General features: G+C 40.7%; 1 protein-coding gene across 2 annotated transcripts; it reads right to left on the reverse strand.

Moving 5' to 3' along the window:
- Positions 1-941: 941 nt before the first annotated feature.
- LOC149302813 (protein FAM3C) lies at positions 942-14858 on the reverse strand. 2 transcript variants are annotated; one of them, XM_089482055.1, is made up of 9 exons: positions 14846-14858; positions 13888-13992; positions 8091-8098; positions 7459-7604; positions 3796-3854; positions 3387-3437; positions 2900-2984; positions 2668-2794; positions 942-1031 (listed from the first exon to the last, which is right to left on the reverse strand). In XM_089482055.1, exons 1-9 carry the CDS (start codon positions 14856-14858, stop codon positions 942-944), a joined length of 684 nt encoding a protein of 227 aa, XP_089338181.1. The 2 variants fall into 2 exon arrangements, with proteins under 2 accessions (XP_089338181.1, XP_089338182.1); XM_089482056.1 differs by having other exon boundaries at positions 7459-7582; positions 8072-8098.
- Positions 14859-24486: the final 9628 nt, after the last annotated feature.

Here is a 24486-nt window from a genome sequence, read left to right on the forward strand (position 1 = left end):
ACTTGTTTCTGAATAATTTTATATAATAAAAGTACATATAGCCTATTGCCCTCTTTAATCACCAGCTAATAGAATGCTATGATGGTGTTTTTTTGCTTTGCGGTATGAAATTTATATTTGTGTCAACATTAATTTAAATACACACACATTTTCATGTGATAGCGCTTTGCCACTAATTATGAAAAGAACTTGTACATCAACTCTATGAATGTCCATTAAGGATACTATGCATATTATAAAAACATGTTATTTGAGACAAAGTGAACAGAGTTAATTGTTGTGTAAAGCTTCGTCTAGTATAATCATCATTGGTAGACTGTTCTACCTGGTCAGTAAAATTAAGACTAATACAAAAAAACAAAAAAACAAAAACAAACAAACCACAATCTTCAATGTATAATATAGCATTTCTCAAAAAATGCACCCCAACTCAAGACAAACAAAAATAAACAAGCATGGACTTAACAGAAATTTATAATATATATGACTGGTTCTGTAGGATTATTTATTAAAAATATGATGCAAAATAACATCTTCTGTCATATCAAGAGTCTTCGGTGAAAAAAACTAAACCTTTTGCAAATCTTTGGTGGAACTAAATAAAAAATAAAACAACAAAAGGGCTGGATTCCTTAGAATAATAAAAAGTAAAACAGAACCCTTGTTACATGCCATGGTGTGCAACCATTTTGGTAAACTGGTTGTCAACAAAAATAAGAGGCACCAGGGTCTGAGAATAACATGGGTCCCAGAAAATATTTTATGTTGTTTCCTTCAAAATTCTGTACAAAAATACCTATTTGTGTTAGCAATAAATAAATCTCATACTCTTGAGTTTAGGCTCATGCTCACATCAACAATGGTGGATGAAGTCCTTTAGCATATATACAGTGGATGACAATTTGTCCCTTCATAATCCAATTAGAGTCCAAAACCATTTCTTAATCCTGTTTCTGAGGGATGCAACCTTCCATTTCAACCACTTCCGGCCAGCCTTCATATTTGTTTGTATCTTTGTTATTCTTTATATGCTGAAAACAAAGATGGTTATTGTTAAGTATTATATAATTGACAAGACCATGCAGGTCCAACAACAAATATAAAAAAGTAGGCGGTGCGATAACATTCAGCTTAATGTTTGCAATTGTGTTTTTGTAGCCATGCATTTAAAGAACTAAGAAGTAATCTGCCAACCCAGTCCTATAATAGAATGCTTTTACTATCGCTTTTAAATCCAGACACATGAAATGTGGCCTTTTTGTCACTGGTTGATGGTTGCTAAGATTGTGTAACTTGCACTAACAACCTATAACTACTGACAATATCATTACTGCAGTGCTGAATTTCTGCATACGGTTACATCCAGAAAAAACGTAATTTTGTGAAATATTTTAACTTTTCAGAAATTTCCTGAATGGTTAAAAATATCAATTTGGTCTCTACCTCTAATTTAATAATGCTAAAAGCTGTGTAGGTGTGGTCCCTCTTCAAACGGAATTATTTTTTTATATCCTAAGGGTGGTTTAGTTTCTGTCAATATCATTTAGTTCTAGATGTTATTAACCCCTTAAGGACTGAGCCATTTCCTACGTTTTGTACACTTTGTGACCAAGGCTGTTTTAACACTCCTGCTGTGTTTAGCGGTAATTGTCTTTTTTCATTTAGTGTACCCACACATAATATATTGGGTGTTTTTCAGGACAAGAAAGACTCTTTAGATACCGTTATTTCCATTGTATCATCTTATTATAAGACAAATAATAAAATTATGGTGAAGAATTTAAAAAAAACTAATTGACTTATTGGAATTTTTTAAAATAAATCTATACAAGCTAATGGAAAAACCTGCTACATAGATTTGAATAGTTGTCCAGAGTTTAGAAATATTCAAGGTTTTTTTCTTTTTTTGCAAGTTATAAGGCAATAAATACAAGCAGAATATTGCTATTTCAATACCAGTTTTTCCAAATCTGGTCATCTTGCACCCATGTCCTACTTGGGACCAATTCAATTTATCTCCATCAAACCATATATCTCTGAAAACTAGTCATCCCAGTGCATTTCAAATGCTAGTATTTTAACACTTTCCATACAGCTGTTGAGAAAAGGAAAAACTACCACAAACTTTGACAAAGGCTGGTGGTAGCATTAGTGCACGGAAATTGTTAATACTGTATTGGCCCGAATATAGGCCGCACCCCCCTCCCACTTTAGTTCTTTAAAGTGGGAGTGCAGCCTATATTAGGGGTTTAGCGCAGGGATGAGCGAAACCCCTAAGGCTAAATGAAAAAGAAAAGAAAGAACACCTGCCCAGCGCCCGGAACTGCATGTACCGGGCGTTGGCCGATACGAACTGTATCGGCCAACGCCCGGTACATGCAGTTCCGGGCGCTGGGCAGGTGTTTTTTCTTTTCTTTTTCAGTTAGCCCTGCTGCAGGCAAGCAGCAGGGTTAGGATCCAGATCCCCGCAGTGCGTGGGGCTTCTATGGTGGAGCAACGGCATGACATAACCTTCCGGTGCTCCACCATAGAACCCCCGGCGGAAGTGCCGGCAGAGTAGGTTGTCTGAAATAAACAGTGTTCGAGATCAGTCTAAAGAAATCTGGAATGCCTTACAATAAGGGAACTATGCAAACCCCTTAAGCCTACATGCGACAAAAAAAGTACCTGCTCAAATGGACTTTTTGTCTTAATGCCTTTCCCTCCAACAAAAACCCAGTTGTCTCTGAACGCTAAAGAATTGATTGATGTACTGCCAAGTTCAGAAATTAGCTTCCGTGCTTCATCATTAAGCCTGTAAATGTGAAAGTAAATTTCTGTTAGCAGCTGCAACACATGCCTTCTAATATGTTACAGAGCAGTTTGCAGATTAGAAAACAGATTTAAATAATTCACTTACTTTGTTGCTCCGTCATCGTAAGTTGCCATTAAAACTACGGTTCCATCAGGAATTTTCTTAACAAAGTCAATAAAAGGTGCAACATCTATAATTAAAAACAAATTTACCATGATGATCTCATTTAAGTTAAATATGTAGCAACATGCGTGGCAACAACGGGGCAGATATAGATTAACCTTCATCAATGAACATCTTCTGCAGTCTTTAATGCAAGAGTACTTGTAGAGGCAAGTAGGTAGAAATATGTATGATTTTGTAAAAAAAACAAAAAAAACAAACAGCTACAATAAGGGATTTAAAAAAATCCATTCAGCTGATTCTGCTGCACTAATCCAGAGAGCCAGTGGAGAATTTAAAACCTCAGGAGGTCCTCTCTTCAGTTACAGCAACTGCACATGCATTATAGGTTGCATTTACCCTTAGATAAAATGTATACTGTTAAGTTAATAATTTTGCACCAAGCAAGAGTTTTTCCTTTCTTACTTACCACCTCCCCATAAGTCATAGTATTTTGTTTCTATCAACTCTCCAGTTTTCCCTGGAATTGAAGATAGATATGTAATTTATATAATACACAAAAAAAGAAAACAGAAAGAAATCTTACATTTGTAACACGGCGTTCATCTTTGATGCATGCAATTAACTAAATAAAAATACATTATTGTGAGTTTTAAGATGTTTTAGATGACAACACAGGAGTCCGAATTAAAGGAATTTAGGAAATTAAATTCTCGTAAACGAACACATTGTATAAATCCCTATATTAACGAGGGTTAATCAATAATGACTGATATGTTTATGTTTTCATTTTGCTTTTGTTACTATACTCTTTGCCATCGCGCACACAAAAAGGAAAAAAAAAAAGTTTACGTAAACTGAATACAATTTCGGCTTACCATTTACTAAAGCGGTGTTTATGCCACGGCCCACATTGTTTTTCACGCCACTCATTAACCTGTAAAAGGAAGGAGGAAACTTTTTTGTTTAACCTAATAAAGTAGCAATTCAAAAAATAACAGACAACACCGAATACTACATTCCATCGACCGAATTCTGCAATCTATGATACCGCAGAGTCTTGATTACCACTAGATGGTGCACTTAAGTCTATCCTGCATCCATAGTCCTATGCACATGTTTAATTAGATGGCTGCAGTCCCAAATAAAACAGATTCAGCTTGGCAGGGCTGTCTAGCTGCGCAACTGCAACACTCATGTGCACTAAAATTGGCATCTAGCTGTCCAAGTGTTCTAAAGTGGAACTGCCACTTTCTTACCAATTCCTATATTTAATTGTTCCTCCTTTTATAAACCCATGTAATGGGGGTTACAGTTAGAAAAAATATCAATATTTCTATCTGAAATCCATTGGGAGCAGTGGTATTAAGATTATTATTATAGCTGCTGAAAATTCTTGTGGATTTTAATTAATGTTTAACTTATGATTTTTTTCTTCAATTACATCTATTATTATTATTATTATTATCCTTTATTTATATAGCGCCAACAGTTTACGCAGCGCTTAATACAATACATAAATTCAAGGGATATGACAAGACAAGAATTGACAGACTAAGACAAACCGATACATTTGGTGGAGAGAGCCCTGCTCGCAAGCTTACATCTAGCAGTAAATCAATGCAAAAATACTCCCTTGTACAGATTAATTTTTTTTTTTTTTACACCTTTGGTACACTTTACAAAAGGTCATTTAGTAGTCTATGAAATTTTTGTACAGCTACGGACATTAGAATGCGGTCTGCCAATACATTATACACAAACCATTACATGAACAGTATTGCAGCTAGGGTTAGTTAATACTCCAGCTGTTGAGACAACAGTTCCCATGACTCTTAGCCAGTCTGGTATGTGGGTATGTTACGAATCATGGGACAGCGGTACTCAACTGGAGGGCCAAAGATTACCTTTTATATTATTGATTGGTACTGTAGCTGTTGTGGAATGCACATCCATTAGGTTGGCTCATCATGAGAACTGTAATAGCACTTTTTAATTATTTTGCAGCAGTTGCGGCTAACATTTGCAATCAAAGTGTCCTATTTTGTTTACAAGCATTGTATTTCTTTTTTTACTACCCTCTTTTTTTTATCATTATGAGGATAGTAGCTATTAAATGTAGATAGGGCTTTGGGGGGCTACACCAAGTCTACAATAATTTTCAGCCAGCCATACTGCTGGCTGAACTTCATGAAAATTTGTAATTATAGATGGGTTGCCTACACTACACACTAACTTTTTAGCTGTTGATTGCAACTTCCATGATATCCATTACTGGCCATAGGAATTGTAGACTCGGGTAGTTGTGGCTAATCTTTGCACCACAACCATTGTGCAACATGAGAACTTTAGTTTACCGGTACATGATGGTCTGTTAGATACTACTACCATGGTCATATTTTTCCTATTAATGGGTAACATTTCCCTCCCACCAGGAAACTCTTCTCTTGATCCAACAAAAGTAGGCACTGGGGAGGAGGTATTAGAGTGGGAGAGGAGGAAGGCGAGGGAGATATCCCTTTCCCTCTCCGGGGAAAAAACCCTGTAGACACCAACACATTTCAGTCCTTGGTCTGGTCCCATAATGAGGGCAGCTACATTTCCTCACAGCACCAAATACTCAGGTTTCATGATGGCAGCCCTGCAGAAGCCTGGGTGCCAAGTAAAGGTTTATAGTCGCCATAATGACTGGGGTTTTTCGAGTCATTTGCCATTTGACATGTTCCCTGAGGTACCCCACTAGTAACAAATCCTTCCTCCGGATATACACCATTAATACAAGCTTCTGCCTCCTATCACTCAGTCATTGCCTTATTCATTCAACTATTTTAACATCCAACCCCAAAGACTGCAATTTATAAGTCTTCTACATGGGACAGTGTCTAATGCCTTACTGAAATCTAGATAAGAGTTATCAACAGTTCCTCCCTGGTCTATTATATTAGTAACCCAGTCAAACAAATTTGTTTGACAGGATATCTGGTATAGTTTCTGATCATGCAAAACATTTTCTTTCAGATATTTAACAATCCGATCTTTTAGCATGGTTTCCATTAATTTGATTTACTGTCTTCTGGAACTAATCTTGCCAAGATACGTCTGCCAACAATTTTTGCCAGGACACCAAGACATAGGATATATTTATGATTAAATGAATCCCGGTTTGTTTTCTTTTTTCACTAATATACTTAGTGAAATCAGCCTTCCTAAAATAAAAAAACCCTAGTGTTAGTGCTGTATAATACAACCTGTGTCCTTATATTAAACAATCCTCCATAGTGATAAACCTACCTTTCTTTGCACTCCTAGTCATTTCTTGAACTAGCATAACTATATATAATATATATATATTTTTTGTTTGTTTGTATACATAAAGGGCAACCCCTCCTCCTTTTCTGCAATCTTTCCTTTCTGTATAACATGTATGCTGGTATGCCAAAATCCCAAACACTTTTGCACATTATACCAGGTCTCAGTAACTGCCACTAAATCCACATTATCACATATTACTAATGCAGCAAGTGCAGGCAGCTTAATCCCTGAATGGCTGGCATTTGTACACATCACTCTTAAGCTACTATTTTTCTGTGTTTATGTTGATCCAACCATTCCTTTCCCAACTTTCCAAAGCCCTGAGCTGAAACTACACTAGCAACCCCTTAAATACCATCTTCAGTCCCTCACACTAGTTTAAAAGCCCCTTCAAGCTCCTCCAAATTATCTACTTTCCTAATAATTAAGTCCCTTACAAGCACAACCTGTCTAGCTTTTTCGTCCCCATCTGTACTAGAGAAGCTACTTACATGGCTGCTAGGCAACTCAGTCTACTAATACTAAACTGATCTTCCCAACATTCTTGCGCAAACTGACAAAAACGTTGGGTTGAGTAAGTCATACAGTCCAGAGCTAGCCTTCCTAAGCCTATTAGCCCTACTTCCCCTCTTGCAACTTGCCCAGCCCTGTGCTTTAGAAACCTCCTTTACCCTCACCAGCACTGACACAAACTAGTAATTGCTCAGTAAGGATTATGCTTCTCTCCTCAATATCCCTCATTAATGCCAGTTGTTCTTAGATCCAATATCTTGGATTCCAAATCGCATGTCCTTGCATTAAGTGCACAGATTTAGCCGTTCCTCTCACCCTGATAAACAGATGGATAGAAAACATGAAAGTAAATGCATACAGACAGCTAGACCTTTGTCAATTGTGTCCTGATTACTGTCCATCACGGAATCCCTAGTGCACCTCAGGTTAAAAAACAATATTAAGCACATTGGGCCATAAATGTAGGTAAAATATTTTTTTGTAATGGATACCTTCAACAGAAACAAATAAATTGCCAAACTAACTGAGCCTCTTACGGATGTGTCCTTGCTCTGCTGAAGGACACAGTCCTTACCTGTCAAGATACATACCAACACCACAACATTTTGCACATATACAATGCACATACATATGGAGAAAAGGAAGACAGAAATCTTTATAGATAATATGCATTAGTACAGGCGGTGGATGGTGTGAGGTACGGTTTAAGTACTTACACATTGTCATCTACACAAATCTTTGGCCCAACCACATTTGCTGCTCCACTTGAAATCTTGAAAGCAAAGTGTTTCTCTGGACATATTTTCAAAATTCCACATCTGTACCTCGGAGCTTTGGTAGCTGCATAAATACATGCAATAATCTATGTATTATAAATCATCTGCTAAAAGTCCGCTACATTAATATAAAGATGACTTGAAATTAATATACATGAATATCATAACAGCATTGATTTGGACATGGTTCCTGGTTTTAGTAAAGGCAGCTGGGGAAGGTGTTCAACGAAACAGATTTTCTAATTCTAATAACGAATGCCTGAACCATTCTTTATACAAAATTGAATTGACAAAACATAAGTGCAGAGATTTTATCAAAGTATTATTTGCACACCGTGATTCAGCCAAGGTCCAACTAGGTTATTGGTAACCCTAACTGCACCCAGTTAAATCAACAGAACACATTGCTAAAGGTACAAATCGAGGCAACTTCTCACACACACACACACACACACACACACACACACACACACACACACACACACACACACAGTCAGTCCAGAAAACTTGTTTCGGTCAACGGCAGAGACTGTATTATTTCAGGTGTACTTACTAGGATGCACTGTGTCCACTGTCCGAGCTGGAAAAATACAGTAGAAAAACAGAATTATAACTAAGGCAAACAGCTTGGGTCATAATTTAAATGATCAATTTAACAGGAACGTCAGTTGTTTGAGGAGTGTATAGAGTTTACATATTTTGTAGCAATTCAACATAACCACCGTTTAAACTGTGAGCCTTCCACTTGACAGCAGCACTAATATACCGGTATATATATATATATATATATATATATTGTGACAGAATACCCCTTCACTTTGGTACTCTGTCCGGGAATCTTTACTTACACACAGTCTTCCAGGCTGCAGAGACGGCTCAGACACGAGGAGGGTAACATAAAAGGCTGGGCCTGTTTTTATTTTTCGTCACAGGCATAACAGAAAATAAATAAATCAAAACAAAAAGCCTCGCTCTTGTGAGCACTAACTAATACAAGTTACTCCAACCTAACTGCAGTTGGACGGCTTATCCGTTCCAACAAAACAAAATAACACAATATATGCAATAATTGCAGCAGTCAGTGTTTTTGGCAGCTCTCTCTCAGGGAGCCAAATGATCTCCCTTGCACTGAGACCAGGAGGCTACTTAACTGCCTCTCCCATTAATTAGTGGAACCAGGTGAGTACTAGGAGAGTATCCGATAATCTCCGGACTGGATTCCCACCTGCTGGTCTTCGGCTGCTCATAAACTGTGGAGTGGAGCACTGGCCCACCCTACTCTCCAAATGCTCCACCCCAGGGACCCAAAACACACAAATAACAACAGACGTTAATAAGTCCAATATTAACAGTACATCTCCCTGGGGCTAGAAAACCTATTGTGGGTAACCACCCTGCAAAATATAAGGGGATATATACACTCCCTCCATTATCATCCCCTGCTTTCTGTCACAATATATATAAACATATCACTGGGCTCAACTCACTACAATGTAAAGCAGGAAATGTTATCCTGAAATACAGGTATCTTAGACACGTTCAGCCTGTCGGATCATACTGCGTGTCGTGAGCTTGCTAGGATACTTGCATTTTGGGATAAGCCTGGGCTCTGTTAATGGATACATAAACGTCTATATATCACAGACACTGACATCTTATCTCGCAAACACGAACACCTTACAATAACACACACAGACGATAACATTCTACACTCATGCTAACACTATACGTTGATAGTACACACGCTTGCTAATGCATTACTGTAACATAAACATCTTACACACTAGCACCCCAACTCTTGTACAAATACACACACTGGTTAACACTATACAACTATGTTTTTATTTTCATATATTACTCAACCTGGCATTCAGGGTTTGTCAATCCTTGCCATAACATCTTATGCTCACAAACACTATACACTAATACACATACTCATTCCATACTGTAACATCAGCAACACAATACATGCTAGCACCACACTGTTATATACATGCACACACTGGCTAAGAGCATTATGCATATACACTAGGGCTGAAACAACTAATCGATAAAATCGATAATGAAAATCGTTGTCACCGATTTTCATTATCGATTAATCGAATCGATTTTTATCGATTAGAAAAATTATAATCCGACTTCAAACAGAGATCGGATTATAACACTAGAATCCAGATCCCCCGCAACGCTGCAGGGGACCTGGATTCCCCTCACTGTCGGCCGGTCTCTCACTTCCGTCTCTCTCCCCACTCCCATACACCCCTCTGACTCCTCCCCTCTCCCATACATCACTCTGCCTCTCTACCCGGCTCCTTTACTGACTTCATAGAAGCCTCAGCGTAAGTGAAGGGCAGTAATGGAGGCTGACAGAGAATCATCCTCTCTGCCAGCCGGTGGGGGTCTGCATCGCACAGACAGCCTCCGTTACTCACCTTCACTTACGCTGAAGCTTCTATGAAGCTTCAGTGAAAGTTCCTGTCAGTAACGGAGCCGGGAAGAGAGGCAGAGCGGTGTATGGGAGGGGGGAGGAGTCAGAGGGGTGTATGGGAGCCACCCTCCCATACACCACTCTGGCTCCTCCCCCTCCCATACGGCACTCTGCCTCTCTACCCGGCTCCCTGGTGTCTTGTGAACCTCCGTGGCTGACAGGAGGCAGAGTGGAGTATGGCAGGGGGGAGGAGGCAGAGTGAAGTATGGGAGGGGGGAGGAGGCAGAGTGGAGTATGGGAGGGGGGAGGAGGCAAAGTGATGTATGGGAGGGGGAGGAGCCAAAGTGATGTATGGGAGGGGGAGGAGCCAAAGTGATGTATGGGAGGGGGAGGAGGCAGAGTGGAGTATGGGAGGGGGAGGAGGCAGAGTGGAGTATGGGAGGGGGGAGGAGCCAAAGTGGTGTATGGGAGGGGGGAGGAGCCAGAGTGGTGTATGGGAGGGGGAGGAGCCAGAGTCGTGTATGGGAGGGGGAGGAGCCAGAGTCGTGTATGGGTGAGTTATAGTGGTGTATGGGGGGTATTATGAATTTCAGGGCATATAGGGGGTATAAGGCATATCAGGGGGGCATAAAACATATCTGGGGTAAAAGGTATATCAGGGGGCTCAGTTGCATATCACTGTCTATAAGAGGTATAAGGCATATATGGGGGCAGAGTGGCAAGCTGGGGGTCAGATGTGCATAACCGGGGGCAGTTTGGTAAATAAAAAAAATTTAAACAAGGCTTTTTTCTCATAGTTTTTATTAAATATGAAAAATAGTTAACATATGAATTAATATTTACTAATAACTTTGTATTAAAACCTAGTTTGAGAAGCACTGTGTTTGGGTTCTTGTAGCTTTTATTATTATGTCAGTAAAATAAGAAGGTGAATAGAGAGAGGCCATTGTGATAAAGAGATGAAAGTGTAAATTGTACGTTTTTTATTACATTATTTTAAATTGAAATTTTTTTTTATTTTTTTTATCCGATTAATCGATTAATCGAAAAAATAATCGGCCAACTAATCGATTATTAAAATAATCGTTAGTTGCAGCCCTAATATACAGACACACACTCACAGACTGACTGCAGCACTATACATATGCACACACAATCACACCGAGTCTGACAGTACAGTATACATACTCTGTAACACTATACATATACACACCATCTGACACTTTAGTATACACTCACATACACTACATCCCCTCCCCACCACCTTGTGAAAACCTGTCACACTGTATTGTGAATCTGGAACCCTATGCTTTTCTGCAGAGGCTTGGTGAGGCGAATGCAATGCATTACGTGACCCGGCTGGGAGCCTCAAAGCACCTGCTGCACCACAGGAAAGTATGGGGTACCAGATTATCTCTGGCCTCCCTGAGCATACATTTTTGAATACAAAGCTAACTTTACCAAGCTTTGCATTATATCATGTAGCTGATCATTCATTGTGTTTTAGAAGTTGCTCCTGTTAGATTCCCCCATCTAAATAATACAATGCCTAACCCACAAAAAAAAAAAAAAAAAAGAGAAAATATGTATTACACATATATAACATGGTTTTCATGTAAAAGGGGCATTTCCAGAAAGTTTGGATATTCATAAAAAGCAACAAGGGTACACACTAGGTGTAGTTTCTTTTCTGCTGTCTAGGTTTAACAGCTGCTAACGTAAAGCATATGCAAATGTTTCCACTATTTGAATGACACTAGTTTACTCTACTTTAGGTGTTTTATCAGACTAGGGAATGAAATCCTCTGTAATTTGGGTTTCCTACAGTATCTAAGAGCAGCCTTCTGGTTGTAAACGGCAAACAAACAAAACACGACACATAGCTTCAAATAGTTTAACCCCTTCGTGACAAAGGCTGATTCTATTTTTTGTACCCTTCGTGACAATGGCTGTTTTATCGTTTCTGCGGTGTTTGTGTTTAGCTGTAATTTTCTCTTAACCCATTTACTAAACCCACACAAGTTATATATAGTTTTTTTCAGGACAAGAAGGGCTTTCTTCAGACACCATAATTTTTTATATATGATGTCATTTTCTATAATAAAAATAATAAAATATGACGAAAAATTGAAAAAAAAATAAAAATTTCTCACTTTTATTTGAAAAATCTTTTATTCATCATAAAAAACTACTGAAAAAACCTGCTAAATAGATTCTACTATTTGTCCCGAGTTTAGAAATACCCAATGTTTTTATGTTTTTTTGCTTTCTTCTACACGTTATGGGGCAATAAGTACAAGTAGCGTTTTGCTATTTCAAAACCATTTTTCTCTGAATCTGGTAATTCTGTCTCCATGTGGTATTTGGGGCATCTTTGAAGCCAGCAAATTAAATTTACCCCACCAAACCATATATTTTTGAAAACTAGACACCCCAGGGTATTTTAGATGCTGATAGTTTAACCCTTTCCATGCACTAATCCTACCACCAACCCTTGTCAAAGTTTGTGATAGTAATTGTTTTTGCTGTTTTTTAAACATACTTTGTACTTCAGGTGTAAAATTACAGCTCCTGGTATATGTCACTGTCACACAACACCCCGATATGTGTTCAGCAACATCTCCTGAGTACATTGATACCCCACATGCATGGGTTTGTCAGATTGTTTGGGGGCAAAAGGGCCAAATTTGGAACATGCCTCCTCAGCCGTATACCGCTGCATGGCAACAATTGCAGCAAAAATAGTAGGGAAGGAAAGGGTTAATGGCTCTAATAAAAAAAATTAAAAAAACCCTAAAAAAAAGTACAAAAAAAAATAAAAAGTAAAAAAAAATGTAAAAAAAAAGAACCCCAAAAACAATTGCCACTATGCAAGATCACTGTTTATGCAGTGATCAATGGCAATGAAGGGGTTAATATTAAATGGGTGGCTCTTATAAGAGCCTTTGGATCAATAATAATATATATTATTGAGAATACCTAAAAACACACTGATCTGTCTCTCTCCCTCACTAGAAGCAAGTGAAGGAGGGAGGCAGATCCAATACTGATCAAAGGCAATGTTTAGAAAACATTGCCTTTGATTTATCAGATCATGATCACTCTTATGAGTGATCTGACCACTAGGGGTGTTATTCACTGGATGTCCATGACATCCAGCAACACCCCCCCCCCGATGATGACAGCAGGCTCCGCCCCCGGCTTGATGGGCGCCGCCATCTTGAAACACCGCATGTGTTTCGAAGACGCCGGCACCGGGAAGGTAAGTTGAGCATTTAGGAAGCGATCGCGAGTCGCTTCCTTTGCTAAACAGGTGTTGCAAAGATGCCTCGATACTGAGGCATCTTAGCAACACCAGCTAAGCAAAGGAAGCGACTCGCGATCGCTTCCTAAACCCGTTTTTCGGCGGCGGGCGCCGCCATGTTTGAAAGACGTGCAGTCTTTCAAACATGTTTTTTTATTTGCTCCTAGGAGCGATCGGGGGGGGACGGGAATGTTTTTTTTGGTGTTGCTCAATGCCTCGATGTCGAGGCATTAGAGCAACACCGTTTGAGTGAAAAAAATCGATCACGGATCGATTTTTTCACCCGTTTAAAGACGTGCCGGTCCTGGCACATCAATTGTCATAATCGTCACGATTTTCGGTGACGTGCCCGGACCGGCAATTGTCATCAAGGGGTTAAATCTCAGTCAAGCCATCTAGAAAGATGACAAGCTATCTTCGCAGAACATTCCAACAGTTCTAATAAACAGTAACAAAGACACTAAATAATAATGCTTAAGCTATCCAGCAGCAGAAGCCTGCATCATTTTTCCAACAGAGAAATACCCTGCCAGCACTCATATGGAGGAAAAGAGAAGTCATGCCAAGAAACAAAGACTACATATGCAAAAAAAATAAAAAATAATAATTAAAAAAAAAAATAAAAACCTTTACTTACCAAAAATGTTACTCAGACTTGAATCCATTTTTATCTCAAAGACTTGTGATATGACATAAAATGTAAATAAAAACACAGCTAGCGCTACAACAAATTTGATTGCACCTAAAATGGCAAAAAAAATAAAAAAATAATGAACATGTCAGCAAAATATAAAGTTTGCAACACACCTCCATATATACGATATTATACATGAACTGTACCCCATTCAGTTAAAAGTATTAATAATAGAACAGGAAATTACAAAAAAAGCATTTTTTTGATATAGTAATTTGTCTGATAGAAGCCCACTCTGGTGGTGTCCTTCGAGCCTAAATACGCACAACCCTAATGTTCTGTCCATTTGAATATTACTGATAACCGAGTGGTCATGTATGAGTCATCCAAAAAACAGCAGACCAAATATCTTTTAAAGAAGGATACATGTTAGAAAGGGTGCTTAGTCTAAAACTAAAGGGTCAGAGGCTTTGAGATAACATAAATAAGTTTTACTGCAGTAGAAAAGAGGAACAGGCTCCTAGCGGAAGTGGTCAATGTTAACAGTTAATTTAAACATAAATGGAAGACGCCTGTGGTTATTCAACATACAAGACAAGACAAGACGGAGAACCAGTTGAGCTTTGAGTCATTATAACAGAAACAATGGGCAGAAACGATGGGCCAACTGGTCGCTATCCAACATCAAATGCTATGAAACATAACATCCGAATGCCCTGACATTTTAGTAGAGGACGCACAACATATCTGCAACACATGCTCAATTTGCTAACTGGAGAATTGATGTGAGGGGTTCAGAAAACTGCCAACGATTCATTCTATACCTGGATAATATCAAATGTCTAAATGAAACCCCCACCAACATAAAAATCAGCAGAGAAACGTTAGATCATTCAAAGGTCCGCACATACACCCCTGTGCAATTTAACAAGGATTTATTATTTAAAAAAAGAAATCAAACCTGCTATCCTCATGTTTTATGTCAAATGCTCCAATTTGCTCCTTATTCACCTATAAATGCAAAAACGATTAGCATTACAAACAGAATGCACTGCATGGGTTTTAGACGTCAGAGTCCTGCCGTTTACAATCAGAGTTGTAAATGTCAGGACGATAACATAACGATAATGCACAAAGATAAGCAAAGCAATCTCTAGATTCCCTCTTTACACGTATGAGCCACAAGAAGCATCGGAAGGTGTTTCATTCAATAAGGTAAAACTTTGACTTTTCATTTTCAAAGTCTGGGTTTTTTTTGTTCACATTACAGACAACCCCAGGAACAGAGTTGGGGAGATTTCTAGCACATTTTTAGGAAAAATGGTCCACCAATGTGTCTTTTTTTATAAAGAAAAAAAGCAAAAAAAAGGATAACTACAAAATTATACGTTCTCCGCTATTTTGGGAAGGTTTTCAAAATTGTAAGTCTTTTTATGCACAGGTTCAGATGCTAAGAGGGTCATGCTATATTCTAGAGACACGGTATTGTATGTAACAGTCAAGGTACACTACTGCCAGTTCACACAACTACACAACACAAACGGGGAAAATGTCACACTCTAGAATGACTCTGAAAGCAGAGGTTTGTGTTCCAAGGAGACAGGCAACCGACTACTCTCAGAGGAAGGTGATCAATAACAGCTTCATTCGCCAATAAGCAGAGGACAGTTTCCATTACTTAGAACTAGCAACCTGTACACTGGGCTCTTTGTGTGCATATAGTATAGTATAGTAATTATATATATACATATACATATCCCCAAGCACCGCAATAAACCACCCAGAAGCACACTCTCACCCACACCCTCTGCCATGATACAGGGAATAGGAGGCTGCATGCAGTGCCCTGCATACACACATATTGCACCCAGAGGACAGGCACACTCTGCCCGTACTGCTCGTGTGGCTGACAGCTGCACTGAGGGCCAGTCCCGACAAAACCTCGGCGACGCAACAGAATAATGTTCTCTCGCGAACGGCTGTGGGTATAAAGCTATTACCGAGCGGTTCCCCTTCTCCCGATCGGTTACGTGCTCAGTCCGGAAAGCCGTGAAAGACTGTCACTATGATCATCTGCGGCGCATGCGCATGAGATTTCCCTACGTCAATTACGGCCGGGTACGCAGCAAGGCGGAGGGCGGCGGTGGGGTCATCACGTGATCCCCTGCGGCACTAGACTTCCGCGCTTCATAAACTGGTAGCGGCGCTCGGGACTCGGGAGGAATGCAATGATTCGATATGGTGTAATAGGATGATTTAACGAAATAGACCGCGTTTCTTATACAAAGTGATGAGTGCATTTACCCTCATCTCAAAAATCTTGTCTGTGTTTCTACTTATAGAGGAAACAATGGGGATAGTTTTTTGATGAGTTGCAAGAGCAACCACACTGTTGCTGGTATTTTGGACCATTCCTCCATGCAAATCTCCTCTAGAGCAGTGATGTTTTGGGGCTGTCGCTGGACTTTCAACGCCCTCCAAAGGTTTTCTATGGGGTTGAGATCTGGAGACTGGCTAGGCCACTCCAGGACCTTGAAATGCTTCTTACGAAGCCACTCCTTTTGTTTGGGGTCATTGTCATGCTGAAAGACCCAGCCACGTTTTATCTTCAATGCCCTTGCTGATGGAAGGAGGTTTGCACTCAAAATCTCACGATACATGGCCCCATTCATTCTTTCCTTTACACGGATCAGTCGTCCTGGTCCCTTTGCAGAAAAACAGCCCCAAAGCATGATGTTTCCACCCCCATGCTTCACCGTAGGTATGGTGTTCTTTGGATGCAACTCAGCATTCTTTCTCCTCCAAACACGACGAGTTGAGTTTCTACCAAAAAGTTCTACCTTGGTTTCATCTGACCATATGACATTCACCCAGTCCTCTTCTGGATCATCCAAATGCTCTCTAGCAAACTTCAGACGGGCCCGGACATGTACTGGCTTAAGCAGGGGGACACGTCTGGCACTGTATGATTTGAGTCCCTAGCACGTTAGTGACCACGGGATGAGATCTTGCGTGGAGCCCCAGATCGAGGGAGATTATCAGTGGTCCTGTGTGTCTTCCATTTTGGAATAATTGCTCCCACAGTTGATTTCTTCACACCAAGCTGCTTGCCTATTGCAGATTCAGTCTTCCCAGCCTGGTGCAGGTCTACAATTTTGTTTCTGGTGTCTTTCGACAGGTCTTTGGTCTTGGCCATAGTGGGGTTTGGAGTGTGACTGTTTGAGGTTGTGGAAAGGTGTCTTTTATACTGATAACAAGTTCAAACAGGTGCCATTAATACAGGTAACGAGTGGAGGACAGAGGAGACTCTTAAAGAGGATGTTACAGGTCTGTGAGAGCCAGATATCTTGCTTGTTTGTAGTTGACCAAATACTTATTTTACCGAGGAATTTACCAATGAATTCATTGGAAATCATACAATGTGATTTCCTGTATTCTTTCCCCCCATTCTGTCTCTCATAGTTGAAGTGTATCTATGGTGAAAATTACAGGCCTCTCTCATCTTTTTAAGTGGGAGAACTTGCACAATTGGTGGTTGACTAAATACCGTATTTGCTCGATTATAAGACGACCCTGATTATAAGACGACCCCCCAAATCTTAATATTAATTTAGGAAAAAAAGAAAAAGCCTGAATATAAGACGACCCTATAGGAAAAAAGTTTTACCAGTAAATGTTAATTCATTTAAACACTTTTTTTAATAAAAGCTATGCTTGAGAAAAATATTTTGGTTTTATTTCCTTCTATTTTCCAACCTGTCCCCCAGTTATGCACATCTGCCCCAGAAGTGCCTTATACCCCCTATATGCCACTGTGCCCCATGATATGCCTTTTAACCCTCTAAATGCCACAGTGCCCCATAATATGCCTTTTAACCCTATATGCCACTGTGCCCCATGATATGCCTTTTAACCCTATATGCCACTCTGGCACTTAGAGGGTTAAAAGGCATATTATGGGGAAGAGTGGCATATAGGGAGGTTTAAGGCATTTCAGGAGGCAGAGTGGCATTAAAGGGGTTAAAAGGCATTTCACAGAGCACTCTGCCTCCAGAAATGCCTCAAACCCACATTTAACACTCCCCCTCCCTCCTCCAAACTTACCGGTGCTTCTGAGTTGGGGGGGCGCATAACACAGGAGGGTCCAGGTCCCCTGCATCTGAGCCCCAGGTGCTTAGTCCGGGCAGCATGTAGAGCTCCACGCGAATCGCGTAGAGCTCTAAGCACCGGGGACTCAGAAGCACCGGTACGTTGGAGGGGGCATAACACAGGAGGATGCAGGTCCCCTGCATCCTCCTGTGTTATGCCCCCCCCCTCCAACTTACCGGTGCTTCTGAGTCCCCGGTGCTTAGTCCGGGCAGCGTTTAGAGCTCTACGCGATTGTATCGCGTAGAGCTCTACACGATACAATCGCGTAGAGCTCTACACGCAGCCCGGACTAAGCACCGGGGACTCAGATGCACCGGTAAATTGGGTCGGGGGTTAACACAGGAGGATCCAGGTCCCCTGCATCTGGGTCCCCAGTGCTTAGTCCGGGAAGCGTGTAGAGCTCTACGCGATTGTATCGCGTAGAGCTCTACACGCAGCCCGGACTAAGCACCGGGGACTCAGAAGCACCGGTAAATTGGGGGGGGGGATTAACACAGGAGGATCCAGGTCCTCTGCATCGCTGCGGGGGATCTGGATCTTAGTCTCATAATCAGACCTATTTGAGGTCTGATTATAAGACGACCCTGATTATAAGACGAGGGGTATTTTTCAGAGCATTTGCTCTGGAAAAAACCTCGTCTTATAATCGAGCAAATACGGTACTTTTTTGCCCCACTGTGTATATATATATATATATATGTTAATATTGTTATTTTTTCTGTCCAATTTTGGAGTGTTGCTTACTTTTAATAAAAGTGTGGTTAACACACCAAAATTGGACAAATAATCAATAACAATATATATATATATATATATATACATAATTGCTAACAGCAATCACACTCCTATCATGCCCAGGCAGCCAGTATATGCTGGAACATGGGCATGGTAGAAGTGAGATTACAGCCTCTCTATGCAATGCTATCCCCTACAGCTCCTTTTCCTCCCCCTCTTTGTTCATCCTCTTGGCTCTCCATCTTCTGTGTCCTTCCGGTGCAGGGAGCGAGGAAGGCGGTGGGCGCAGTTTCAGTGTTGTGCACCGGGATATGACAGTGAATCCCGACTCACAGCATCAGTTGCCGCGTGCATCGCAAGGAAGCAGGGATCGGAGGTCTGCATTAAAAGCCCTCCCGCTCCCTTGATTGCTTTTAAGCCGGTTGGAGGGAGATCCTTCATCTTCCCAACCGAGCCTGCTCCTCTAGCGGTGTATATTACTGTCCGTCTCTGGAGGGGCGTCATCGTTGTGGCACCACCCTGATGATCGGCACCCCCCCCCAGCTAGGTACGCTACTGCATTGTCCTTAGGGCTGAAGCAATCTAAAATAATGCCTATATGAGGAACTACTAGCCTTTGTACCCAATACCACTGTTGCTGTAGACGTGTGTTTGATGCAACAACTTGACAAGTACAATATAGCAATTGACATACAGATACAAGAGAAATGAAGGGCCCTGTTCCCACAGGAACTTACAATCTAAGTGTATAAGGGGTGAGAAACAGGAGGTGAGGACTGTGTGGTAATGAATGACGTTAATGTAGGGCGATATGAGGCTTGTAAGTGGGTGAGAGAGAAGTTTTGATGTTTATGTCAGTGGTAGGCTTCCCTGATGAGAAAAGTTTTTAGGGAGCGTTTGAAGGATGGTAGAGTTAGAGCCCTGCTCAAATCAGTTTATAATCTAGACAGAGCTAGGTTGTATTACACAATAGGTAAAAGTGCCACTGTTAGGGATGGACCAGCCACACTAGTATAAGTATTGCAGGAGAGGGACTAGGAAATGTGAGCTAAAGGAAAATGGGAGGGTGTTAACATGTAAGGTTGGGGTTTTTGATAGAGCTTCTATGCAGGTTCAATTCTGAGATGCAGCTTAAGGCCTGTTACCCCAATATAGTACCCTTTGTCACATGCTGAACATTGTATCATGTACACCACATTTGCACGTTGCATGAGCATGATTCCTTTATGGTCTGTTTTGTTGCTGTGGCTGGCTGTGTTATTGTCACATATATGTGTAAGCTCCTGTTGCTGCGGATCAGTCTTTTTATCAGGTCCAACCTTTGCCAACATCTGTGTGACAGTAACACAGCCAGCCACAACAACAAAACGTGACACTGCTGTGCTGCATCTGAACATTTTACAGAGTGAGATTCCTCTGCGTGAGACATGGTGAGCCTCAGCCTGCCATTTCTCACAAGTGGCAGTCTAAAGTTTTGATTTAATTAAGATCATTAATTGAATTAAGACCATTTTACCAGTCTACTACTATCCTTAACCTACTATCCTTACGTATTGTGTTTATTTCTTGTTTACATGGCAACCAGACGAACAAATGAGATTCCCGAAAATGAAAATGTTGGATGAATTTCGCTGAATATGAAGAAAATGTTTTCTCCAAACACAAACTTTATGTCGGTGCCCAAAGAGGAATGAACCTGTTAAGCATTCTGGAATTTGACATCTAGCATCTTTTCTTATCTGAAAGATGCCAAATACGCGCAATTTATTTATTTATTTATTTATTTATTATAAGTACTTTGGACCACAAATTTGGTGCTTTAAGGAAAACACTCCCATTGAAATCAATGCTAAACACTCTTTGTTCATGCTTACAGTGGGTCTCACCCTGGAACTCTTGCTGAGGCACCATCGCAGCAAACTGATAATAAGTATACCACATGGGCATAGGCTGTAAGAGATGTGTTTGGCCAAACTCATCTCCTGCAAGACTAGGAACTGGGTGGGGGGCTGCCGGGAAAAAGGCAAATGCATTTGCAAAGGGGACCACACAAAGCGGACATGCTATCATATTCATTAAAGTATATACGATGGCTGTAGATTCTCTTTAATACACAAAATAAGACAATATATTAAAGGTTAGAAGGAGACAGAAGAGGAAGTGAAACTGCAGGAAAAAAGAGACAGGGATTTGGAAGGAATTGAGAGAGAAAGTCAGGGAGTGAGAGAGCATGAGAATGTGAAAGAGCCTGAGAGCATGAATAAGAGTGAATGAGGGTGTGACTGAGTGTGAGCATGTGAGAAAGTAAAAGCCTGAGAGTGTGAGCATGAGTGAGAGTGCGTAAGAGTGAGTGTGAATGTAAAAGAGTGGGAGTGAGTAAAAGCGGAACAAAATGCAAACAATTGATAATGAGAGATGGGAGTTATACTGTACCACCATCTGTGTCTGGCTTCCTATATAATGATATGAGTTATACTACCATTGTCTGTGTCTGGCTCACTTTATACTGGTAAGAGTTATGCTATACCACCATCTGTGTCTGGATAAAAATGATAGGCGTCATACTATACCACCGTCTGTGTCTGGCTCACTATATAATGATGGGAGTTGTGCTTACTACCATCTCAAACCAAGCTCTTGCAATATAGAAAAGGTATTCAAACTCATTTGGACCACTATGACAGATCCGCAACAAAATTCATATTTTGTAAAATTACACGTTTTTCATATATGAAATATGTATTTTGGGGAGTTTTTTTTCTTCTTTTGGACAAATGTTGGTATTTACCTTTTTGCACATTCCTTTGCCTTCTACAGCCATAACTCTCCCCTTCTTACTTTAAATGTCTTGTCTTATTCATCTCTTTTTCTTTCCCCTCTTCAAACTTTCCTGCATTATAACAAACTACTTACTACCATCTCAAGCCAGGCTCTACCCCACCTACCCACCCATCTGTTATTTTATTTATACATCCTCCTTTGCATGTTGAAACTACTTAGGCACGGCCGGACTGGCCCACCGGGATACCGGGAAATTTCCCGGTGGGCCGGCAGGTCCGTGGGCTGGGCGGCCGGCAGACTAACACTGAAGACAGAAATCTAATCTAAGCGGCCGCTGGGTGCTGATGCGGCCGGCCGGCGCTACTATAATACTTGTTTTTTTAATTTAACCCCTTCAATTCCCTATAGACATACCGGGACGTCCAAAAAACACCCACTAAGAAACCCCTATGGACGTCCCGGTACGTCCAGCCCTTCGTGCACCGTCAGGGACACATACCTGCCGCTGTACGGGAGACCAGGCTGTCGTTTGACAGCCTGGACTCCCCCCTGGCAGCAGAAGCCGGCATCCTGCTGCCCGTCTCCTGTAACAGCTTCCGGCATGAAAGCCGGTAAGCTGTTACATTTGAAAGTGCCCGATCGCGCGCGATTGGGCATTCCCTTCCGGGTTGCGTCACTGCTGACGTAACCCGGAAGGTCATCGGATATGATATCCTGCCCTCCGATGAGGCACAGAGACGCTGCGATCTCTATGCAGGTGTGTGAGGACCTGCATAGAGATCACAGTGTGATCGGTGCAGGGGGATCGCGGGGAGGGGAGTGAGAAACCATGTCTCTCACTCCCCCTCCCGTCCTGAAACGGAAAAGCTGGAAGAAAAAAAAGTTAAACCATTTTAAAAATAATATTAAATAAATCATTAAAATAATGATATAAATAATACTAAAAAAAATTATAATGTGAGCTGTGATGTCATTGTGACATCACTGGCATGTTCAGGAGGTCCCTAGGAGGACCTCTAACCATTACCGTGTAAAAAAAAAATATATAAAAAAATACAAAAAAATTTAAATAAAATTGTTTTTTTTAAAAAAAAAATATAAAAAAAGATAATAAAAAAATTCTTAAAAAAAACTTACTTCCCATTGCCCTAGCATAACATCTAGCCAGTATAACCCTCCTGCCCCCATTCACAACCCCCAAACCCGTTAAGCCATAGGCATAAAAATTATATAAAAATTGTACACCTTGGTCCAGCTTGCCATATTAAATTTTAAAAATGTATTAAAGCAGCGCCGGCCGGCGGCATCAGCACCCAGCGACCGTGTGCGATGGCCACCTAGTGATGGAAGCAGCGTGAGGGGTGAAAGCTCCGCCCCCTCGCACGGACCTTTCACCCCTCACGCTGCTCCCATCACTATGCAGCCATCAGATTGCTGGGAATGTAATCTAAACGGCCGATGCGTGCTGATGCCGCCGCCGGCCGGCTCTGCTTTAATACTTTTTTTTTTACTTTATATGGCAAGCCGATCCAGCTTACCATATTAAATTTAAAAAAAGGTGTTAAAGTACCTTCGGCCGGCGGCATCAGCACGCATCGGCCGTTTAGACTACATTCCCAGCAATCTGATGGCTGCATAGTGATGGGAGCAGCGTGAAGGGTGAAAGCTCCGCCCCCTCGCACTCAGACTGCTGGAGCACCGGATGTCGTGTCAGTGACATCCTGTCAGGATAGGGAAGAGAACAGTGTGCAGCTACCAGAGAACGGAAGTCAAGAGAAGTAGAAGGTCAGTAAACTAATGTATTTTTTGTACAAACTGTATAATATTTTTTTGTATTTGTTAAAAACAAAAAAATTGGCATGTGTGTGTATGCAAGTGTGTCCCCCTATATGCCACTCTGCCTCCAGAAATGCCTTATACCCCCTATATGCCACTTTGTCCCATGATATGCCTTTTAACCCCCTATATGCCAGAGTGGCATATAGGGGGTTAGAAGGCATTTCATGGGACAGAGTGGCATATAGGGGGTTAGAAGGCATATCAGGGGGGCAGAGTGGCAAGCCTGGCAAATAGTGTAACTCGTGTATGTATAAGGGGTGCGTGTGGGTATAAGAGCTTGACCGTGAGATAAACTATATGGGGCTGGTCTCCAAATTTTTCCAGGGCTGCTTTTCAGTCCCAGTCCGGCCCTGTACTTAGGCCTAAATAATGCTACAAAAGAGCTACTACTTTCCCCTTTCCCCCCTCCATTTGTTTTAATTACACATATTACTCATTTAGTTTGTAAACTCAATCCTCAAAAGCCCTGCCAGGAAATTTGTGTAAAAGTACCAAACAAAAGTCTATATAGCAAGCTTAAGGGCAGAGTTCTCAACTCAAAATTATACAGTGCTACATCATTTTTGCTGCTTAATAAATACAAGATGATATTATTGCTGATATAATCTGTGGCATAATAACTGGCTTTGGCGCTAGCTCGGCGAGCCCTCCATGCGAGGGTCCAACAAGACCTACATGTGCATGCATTGGTGCTACTGTATAATAATAAATGTAATTTAATAAAATACATTATAACTATACAAAAGTAAACTTTTGTATTATAAATAAATGCATCCCTGCCTGGTCTTAGTCTCCATTTCATTGCTGAGATGATCATTAAACAGCCTTGCACTGTACTGTATACTCCTCTGCAACTCAATGGGTTAAATTGTAGCTGTAAAAGATTCAGTAAAAAGTTTGGCCAGAAAGGCTTTTGGTGTTGACATCCTTGGCTGAGCATGTTGAAAATGTAAGGGCGTGTAGCCTGGAAATAACTAGAATAAATTGTTTTTAATAGATTTTCCACAATGTTGGGTATTACCTCATTTGGAACATACAAGTTTCCAATCTTATTTCTTTGAATGTATTTTGCACTGTATAGCATAATTTTAATATATA

The sequence above is a fragment of the Sceloporus occidentalis genome, unplaced genomic scaffold (assembly GCF_023333645.1).
Source record: "Sceloporus occidentalis isolate IW3139 unplaced genomic scaffold, rSceOcc1.0.p SCAF_17, whole genome shotgun sequence".
Lineage (NCBI taxonomy): Eukaryota > Metazoa > Chordata > Lepidosauria > Squamata > Phrynosomatidae > Sceloporus > Sceloporus occidentalis.